Here is an 8,845-nt window from a genome sequence, read left to right as displayed (position 1 = left end):
TAAAGAGTGATGTATACAATTCCAGGGGCCCAGTTTCCATTGCCATTTGCTTCTGTTAGCCACTTACTCCATGCAAAGTGGATGTGACACACTAGTTTGGGTTCAGAGACCCAGCTTGCTGAGCAGACCTTGGGCGGACAGGCATGGACTGGGCTGGTGGAGTCACCAACACTCTGTCCTTGGCAGGAGGCTGGAAACTAAAGCTCAAGTATGCTAAGCGGCTTCGCTGCTCTGTGGTCCTGGACCACACATCCATTTACTCAGTGTAAAGCTATTTTAGATGGGCTTTTTTGGCAGCTTGTGAATATTATGGTCATTTAATCTGACCCCCTGCATAGCAGAAGCCTAACAATTCTGCCCTGTGAACGCTTCACTGGTTTGAAGACTTAAAGAAAATTTGCTTAAATCTCCCAACCATCTGCTGCAGCACTCAATTATCTTGACAATTCAGATTTGTTTATTTCTAATTTAAAGCTTTCATACTTGTGTCTCCCCAGCCTTGGATTTTGTTATGCCTTTTTTTAGGTTAGATTAAGAGAAATGCAGGCATATAACTCTGTTCCCTTTCCACCTGTCATGTTATCTGCCCTTGAGGCTGGGGCCAAAGGACTCTAAAAAGACTTTACAGCACCAGAGCAGTCTTTTTCTTCATCAGACTAAAGCACATTAAGAACTGCTCTGGAAACCTAGAGACTAATAAAGCAGCTTTAACAGGCTGGAGCATCTGGCCTTCTACATATTTTCTTTCAGCACTTCCACCAACTGTTGTTTGTTCATGTCTACTGGCGTCTGTTTATATAGATTTTGCCCACTCTGCTCTTTCTGCTAATGTTCATATTGTTGTACGTTTATGTGGAGGAACTAGGAAAAAAAAAAAAAAAAACAAAAACAACAACCTGAAATATTTATGTGGTCTAGAATGACTTAAGCTGAAATGATCCTCATCCATGCTGGAAGCTCAAAGCACAGCAATACAAAAACTGAAACTGCATCTAAAAGAAAGTAAGACTTGCTGGGCTCGTTATGCTAGTCAGACTGTTTGGAAAGTCATGCATAAAACAATTAGCACTAACCTCCTATGCGAATACTGCAATTTGAAAATGAATTCATTTGCACAGCATACGTGTAGCTAGTTAGAGTCCAGATAACAATTGTTATAATATTTGTTAGATGATTCTCAGCTGTTATCATCATACTTATTTCCAGGCTCGTTGTCCATGTATCCCCAAACGCCACATGCGACTGCCAGGATGTGCAGAGGGCTCAGGGTAAGATGCTGTGGGGTGGGTCCCACAAACACTAACTGGTTGCAAGAATGGTGCTGGCAGCAATGCTCCACTGGCTGCTCTGGAGGCGAGTGACTGCTGTTTTACCCTGAGGGTGTTTTTATAACTGAGTCCACTTGATCAGCAGAACCTTTACTAAGTCATAGATTGCCTAGACTTGAATTGAAAAATAAATAAAAAAAGAAGGAAAAAACCCCCACCAAAACCTCTACATGTAAAGAGACTAAAATTTTGGCACTTACCTCTGAATGTAATGTCATTCTCTGTACTCCAGCAATGCAGTAGTTGTAGGTGGACTGACTCCTCAGACGTGGGCTCTTGCAAGGCCAGATCCAAACCAAGGAGCCACTAGAAACAAGCCTATTTACAAGCGTAAAGAGAAAAAGGGCTAATTTTTCTGTTTAGTGCCACTTGGGTCAAAATCTCAAAATCTCAGCAGTGCTCCAGAGAAAGCATTTACACTCCCATTTTACTGAGCCTCACCTGAGGCACACGGCAGTTCAGGAGTCACCAAAAAGCCACAGTGTGTGTGAGTTGCAGAGCAGGAGTCGAGAGTCCCAGTACTTTGCTCTATACAGAGGCAGTAAAGGAAGGAGGCACGAGATGTCTGGGGTGGATCAATGCTTATAGCTGTCAAGAAAGCATATTTGAGTTTCCCTGATGGGAGAAGCTGACATCTCACAGAGGCAAACACAGGGAATACTTTCAGCGAAGGGCTGGTGTTTCCCCATGTCCTTGGGGAGCAAAATTTCCTGTCATTTCCCATTGAATTCTCTTCTACAACATGTCAGCCCAAATGCATACCTACGATGCTCCTGATATTTATTAGGAAGCCAAAAAGATGGGGTTTATTTTCTAAAAAAAAATCTTCCAACCCTCCACCATCTTACCTACATGCCACAATCTAACCAATACCTACCTCCATTTGAGCATCCCACCATGTCTCTCACATGATGCTGAAAAGCCCTGGAACAATTAGTTAGTAGGCATGGCTATTTTCTACTTAGGAAGCAAAAAGTTAACAATCTTGGTATTCCATTTTTAAATAATAAATAGAAAATATTTATTTTACAGCATTTTCAAGATCATTTTGACAAAAAGGCAGTTTTCATCAAGCATTTGACAGACCAAAAGAAAGAACTTTTACAGGAAGCTTCATAGCTCATACAACTACATACACAAGGTGAGTTCTTGCTCTTTAGATATATTTATGTATGTGTATGTTTCCAGTTTTAACAATTACAAACTAAAAGCTAATATACTGAATTTCAAGAAAACTCCTACTCATGATATAATTACATTGCAGTAATAAAATCAGTGCTTAATATGTTCAAAAGAGACAGATATGAAAACAATAGTACCTTGCCACATTGCCGTCTCCCATCTATACGAGCCTATTATGTTTCTTTTTCTTATCTATATCTCATTTCTTCAAATACTGGCTTCCGAGTACTAACTCTGTGCTACCGACAATGTATGTTTTTGGAAACAGCACAATGAATCTTATACTAGGATTATAAGAAGATAGAATTCATTGCCAGTGCGACGATCAGCAAGGAAAATATGGCAATTTTTCTCATTGCTTTAATGAGTTATCAGCATTATAAAAAAGAAACGACCAAAAAAAAAATCTCCCTAAAAGCCCCAAGCAAACAAATATCAACCATCTGACCCTCAGGTGTTTTTAGTTCGTTATAGAGACATCAATCTACTGACGAAGACATAACCATGTCTTTGGGCAAAGTCATTTCAGGCTTTCCACATCAGGACAATGATAGCAATTGGCCACTAGTCATATTGAAAGAAGCAAACATTGTGAAAAGAGGATGAGGAAAAAAAGGCTCTATCTGGTTTTGAGCACCGGCCAAAACTTCCAGTACCACTACTATATAATTAGAGCAAAACAATGAGATTTGGATCTTCGGAGAAGAATTGGCCTCAGGACTTCTTAAAATTCAAGTGAAAAGAAAGAAAAAGAGTAGAAATATGCTGAATTCAGAAAAATCCAGATAGAACATTCACAAGAAGCATGGTTAAAATCAGCTTTTGCAATTATGTTGACATGAAGAGATTGCTTAAAAATATCTTTGGAAATAAAGTGAAGACTGTGGGACAGATCCTCAGCTAAATTCAACAGCACAATAAAAGTTCATAGCAGCTAAAACCTGTCCTGTATATGTATAATACGCACATTTATAAATAGGGTAATAATAAGTATAATTAAGTTCAAGCCACAGCAATTAGACCTGGACTTTGAACATGCCAGCCATGAGGGAGCTTTGGATAAGGCCCACCTCTAGGAAACACATGAGGGATAGCAGAGGAGGAACGAATGACAGAACTACAGCTGCCTAGAAGTGATCTTTAAGATGCAAGATTGTATATTAAATAGAAGGGAAAGCATATGAAAAGAACACACAACTAAACATTATAAAGAGATTAAAAGAATTGTCTGTATCAAACCCTGGGAATTTATGCACACATTAAGCACTGATGAAATTTCCTGTCCAGACATGATTTTATTTTAAATTATCTGAAGCAACAAAATAGTTTAATTACTTTTCCTGTCTCACCTTTCTACTGGCATGTGCAAGATTTCTAAAACAGACTTTTTTCTTTTTGCATTTTCTTTTTTTTTTTTTCTTTTTTGTTAACCACACTTGCTGCAAACATGTAAAATAACAAGATTCGATGCACTGGTTATTAATACCATATGTCTACTTCATAAAGTATCTGCAAAACAAAGCACCCTATTATAAGGGTAACAACTGTCTCAGCTTGTATATGAAAAAAAAATGTGTTAGCACAGCATACAAACCTCCAAAGATCTATCGAATATTTGTAACAATGCGATATAAAACATGATTTAAACATAAAAATATTCATAGTATATACGACAACCTTCCAGTGGTAGTTATTGGACATTACACTTCACACATACCGTACACACGCATACAGAAACACAAACGTACGCTCGCTCTCTTGCCTCGAGGCTGACCCTACGACCCCCAGTACGGAATTGCCTTTCTTTCAGAGTAATAGTTGTTGCTCTAAGTATACAGCTATTTTCCAATGTATTTGATTCCAAAGTAACACAAAGGAATGATGTAATCACATGGCAAATATGTTGCATTATGAAAAGTTAGTCAATAAATATTGTTCTGCTACAGGAAACGTTGTGTAACAGTTTAGCCACATGGTTTGCAATCTTATACAAAAGGGCAGTTTTTCTAAGTCCTTATCGTATTACAAGTACTACAGCAAGGGCTTTCTTCAGAAACATCTCGAGTCTTAACTTGATCATATTTCTCACTCCGTTCACAATCGGTGTTAAAAAAAGCCCAGATCCCCCAAAAAGCAGCCTAATATGAAGAACGAATTGCTCAGACAAAAGTCAGTAAGAGCCATGTGCTTTCACATTATCTCAGCTCCTCTCCCCCAAACGTTACGCAGTTATACCACCTGTAGAAACCAGGAAAAAAAAAAATTTATGCATATTATGTCTCATACACAAGTAGCTTCATTCCTCCCCACCACACCCCGCCCTGACAGCTCCGGGGCGCGTTGCTTCCACGGCAGACAGACAGCAGTCATGAGATGTGCTAATGATTTCTCCAGGTCACACTTCCCAGAGTCCTTTTCAAGCATTGCCAAGAGACGGTGTGACCAAGTGTGATTTTTATTATTTTTTTTTCCTGTGGGTTTATTCATTTTTTTGCTATAGAACTTGTCTCTTGGGTTTGTGCTTTGTTATGGTTTCCTATCATTTCCTCAAAGTACTGTATTTTTGTTTTTAACAGCTAGAGAATTTTGAGCCCTCAGAATGGATTTTTTTTTTTCTTTTTCTTTCCTTTTATTTATTGAAGTGCAGGATGAAGTTTTTGCCCTGTCGTATGTGACTTTCTTTTCTGCTCGCTCTCCCTCCAGCCCTGGGAAACTTGTCTCCCGAGGGCCTCCCAGCAGGCAGCTGCCAAAGTCCTTCTCGTCTCTCTCAGCGTCTACAGGGTGGACGAGCTTTGCTTATAATCCCTCAGGATGACAGAGGCATAAGTCATATCTGGGGGGGTGCAGAGCACCGACTCCGAGACAGGGGAGCTGGGCACGGAGCTGCCCGAAGCCACCGAATCCCGGAAAGGCGACGGGGGTGTCAGCGCCGGAGAGTCTTCCAGAGTCAGTTTGCTGGTCGCCGGCTCCTCATCCTCCTCCTCCTCTGGGTTCTTCTCGTAGACGTATCCCTGAATAAGCTTCAGCTTCTCGCTCTCCGCTTCCTCGGCCGGGGGGGACAGGGGCTCCTCGCTGAAGGCGGCCACCTGGAGAGGCGGCAGGGGTGGCTGCGGCGGCGGGGGGGGCTGGTAGGGGGGCCGCACGCCGTTCCCCAGGCCGGGTGTGGGGAGGACGGGGTTGAAGTCGGGGATGCCAGTGGCAAACTTGTTGACCACTCCTTGCAGCTGGTCCATGAGAGACCGTGGCTGCAGGGGCAGGGTCTTGGGGGACTGATCGGGCAAGAAGAGGTGAGTCTCCTCCGCCGTGGCCTGCAGCGGGGGGGTTGTCGCCACCCGCCTGTGCACCACCATGGAGGGGCTGCTGGGCTGGTTGAGGCGAACAGGGTCTCTATCTTCTTCCTCCGCCACATTGTACAGAGTCTTACTGCTGATGTCGGTAAAAGTCAGGCTCTTGCTTTGGCCGTGGTAGCTTTTAGTGAGGGGTTTGATCACCGCTGTCTGATTGCACCCTGTCTCCTGGCTCTTCACATGCACTGAGAGTCTGTGCCACGTATGTTCCCCCTTGGGAGCTTGTCTTCCACCTGGTTCAGACCATGACACAGACTTTCCATTAGAACTATGAATAAAATAAAGATGGGTTTATTTGCATTTACATTACGCAGACACAGGCAGTATAACAAACAAGCCTACAAAAATACTTTGCCTCATTAATAAGCCTCCCCCCTTGAGTTCTTCGTGTCCTCCCAAAAATACTACGGAAGGAAACAACAGCGTCTTTTAACAGCAGCGATTACTGTGATTTTCATCCATAAGCAATTACTCCCTGCTGGTTACCCACCCTACAGCCAGCCTGGAAAACCTGGCCCACGGGAAGGGCTCTGGGAGGGCTGGCTGTGTGTTGAGGACTCTTGATATGTCATTTTGTATCTAGGTTTGCTCACGCCACCTTGCAGGGGGGAAGAAAAAAAAGGGGAAAGAAGTCTCAGGAAGAGCTTTAATTAAGCCTGATTTACAGCTTATAGGAAATATTTCCCAGCTGTTGGAAGAAAAACAACCCACAGCCTTAGCCCTTTGACACTCTGGGTAGAGAGAGGAATTGTTACTAACCCCTCCTTCCCTTTTCATTCCCTGGCCCTTCTTTGCACTTAGGAACAGAAATGAAGGACTCCCAGGGCCACCATCAGGTAGGAAGCAAACACGTTTCTTCCCGAGCGACTGTTATTTACAAACCAGGATAAAATGCTGGGATTGAAAACAGTTGGTTTGTGTGGGTGGAAGAACAAGCAGCGACACGATCATGGCGAGTCAAACCCTCCGACTCCGCACGCGGGCTGGATCCCATGAAAACGCTGGGCTGATTGGCTGAGTGAGGACTCGAGGGTCAGGTCTGTCCCTGAGGAAGAGCAGGTTTTTTGGCATTTCCCTGTACCTTTGCAGGGAGTGGCACTCAGAGTGGTATCTCATTAGCAGCTGGTGGGACAGGGAGCTGAGCAGTGCTTAAGAGGACCAAGCAATTGTTTAATTGCAGGCCAGGTGGTAGAGATCATTCAAAAATTATAATATACCCAGGTGGAAACCAGAGACAAATTCTGAGATGATTTATGTGAAGCAGCTTTATCTCAGGGTTTCATCCCTCAGGGGGCAGAAGTAAACAAAGGATTAAATTTCAGACCCTGTGATTGTAGTGCGGGTGGGAGGCTGGCACAGCAGCGTTGCCTCCTGCTACTGCACACAACAGGGGAGATCGCTTTCCTTACATACAGCCTGCAATATTGTTCTAAGTATTTTGCTTTTCCGTGCTCAGACTCCCAGGCTTCTCTTTTTCAGGGAGCAAATAATTGCCAGTTGAATTTTGTAAAAAAAAAAATAATTGACTGACTTTGTGATAGCTGGAAGAAACTGGTACAACACAGATAAAGTTGTAAATCTGGCAAAATGGAAAAGAAACGTACATGACAACGTGGCACTTTTCTGCTGAGCAGTAAATATTCCTGGAGAAAAAAAGAATTTGAGATGGATCCAAGCTGGGAAGTTCATCTCCAACTCCAGACTCCAACCGCTGGACCTGTGACTCACCACCTCTGTGGGAACTGGCTCACAAGAAAGGGCCGATCTAAATTCATAACTCCCCAAAGCATGTAGTTGGTAGGACCTGGAGCTGTTTGGCTTTACAGCCTTAACCTAGTGGGAAAAAAAGCCGTGTTCCCAGCAGGAGAATGAAACCTCTATATTATAGTGATCAATGAAAAGATAAGAATGAAGGTTTAGAAGTATTCCCATTTTGAGCTGTGGTATGACATTTTTTTTTGAAGTGCTATGGAGATAAGCAAATGAGTGTAACTGTTGGGCGTGAAAGATTTTTCAAGTAATATTTTAACATACCAAGATCTACAAACTCTTCACACAGAAACATATTATGTCTGCTTTAACTTCAAAACAAGTCTCTTCTTGTAGAGAAGAAAATAAGTCAAGTGCTCTCATATTGTATTTTGCTGATGCTGTAGCTTACAAATACAGCAAAGGGCTTTTCTGGAAAAAAAAATTATTATCTGCTCTCTCATATGCTAAGTCCACTTCTGCATCATTTACTTCTTCATATCTAGCTCTGGTGCGTCATCTCACTTTTGAATCCCTCCTCACACCATCTGTTTAGTCTCTATCTCATTTTGTTCCCAAGATTTTGTATTTTACATCAAAGGCAAGCACTGCTATTTTAAGGAACTCACTACCTCTGTCTTCAGATCTTCCTTCTATTCAGTTCATTTTCCTCCCCCTTACTCTCAAATTCTGCTCTTCTGACTTATTTCCTCTGTGGCACTCTCCATAATGTGCTTACTGGAGCCCAATCAAACCGCGCCGGGACTGCAGCACCCAAACATGAACAAACCGCTCAATCAGGATTTGTCTGTGACCGACTTGCTCTTCGGGGAAAGATGGTGCTGCCGAAGCGCCTTGCCTCTGCTTGCCAGACCTTACTGCTCATCACTCCCATGACCTTGTGTTAAATAGCTTTAGAGCCTCAGTGGCTCTCGTGGGGCCAACCTGGCGATTTCCACTAGGAAATCTATGTTTTCTGTTACTGTTCACCTCAGTCTCATGTTCCAGCTCTTTCCCTCAACTTGCTCTCCTTGCTGTGTCCGTGCACCATTAGCCTGTTAATGAGTCACGTTTGAGACTGTCATAGAAATACCTGGGCTCTTGTCTTGCCGGACAGCTGGCAGGGTGTCACACCAAGATTGACCCATTCAGGCAGAATTAACAATTAACAGGGAAGAAAAACTCTTGGTATCCTGGAACAAAAAGCAGCCATCTTGCATGGCATTAATTGACATTTAG

General features: G+C 42.8%; 1 protein-coding gene across 9 annotated transcripts in view; it reads right to left on the bottom strand.

Moving 5' to 3' along the window:
- Positions 1–2,363: 2,363 nt before the first annotated feature.
- The window catches only part of GRM1 (glutamate metabotropic receptor 1), a 191,399-nt gene continuing 184,917 nt past the window's right edge, over positions 2,364–8,845 (bottom strand). For 2 of the 9 annotated variants that reach the window (XM_063329251.1, XM_063329253.1), the window contains one exon: positions 5,968–6,090. Coding sequence is in view for 2 of the 9 variants with exons in the window: in XM_063329247.1 (XP_063185317.1) it covers positions 5,285–6,125 (841 nt within the window). In the remaining 7 variants the exon portion in view is untranslated. Of the gene's footprint in view, positions 6,126–8,845 lie in introns of all 9 variants that reach the window. The other 7 variants (XM_063329250.1, XM_063329252.1, XR_010070324.1 and 4 more) reach the window with 5 other exon arrangements.

Source organism: Chroicocephalus ridibundus, chromosome 3 (assembly GCF_963924245.1).
Source record: "Chroicocephalus ridibundus chromosome 3, bChrRid1.1, whole genome shotgun sequence".
Taxonomy (NCBI): Eukaryota; Metazoa; Chordata; class Aves; order Charadriiformes; family Laridae; genus Chroicocephalus; species Chroicocephalus ridibundus.
The sequence above is the reverse complement of the archived record's forward strand: the minus strand, read 5'-3'. Positions and strand labels throughout refer to the sequence as shown.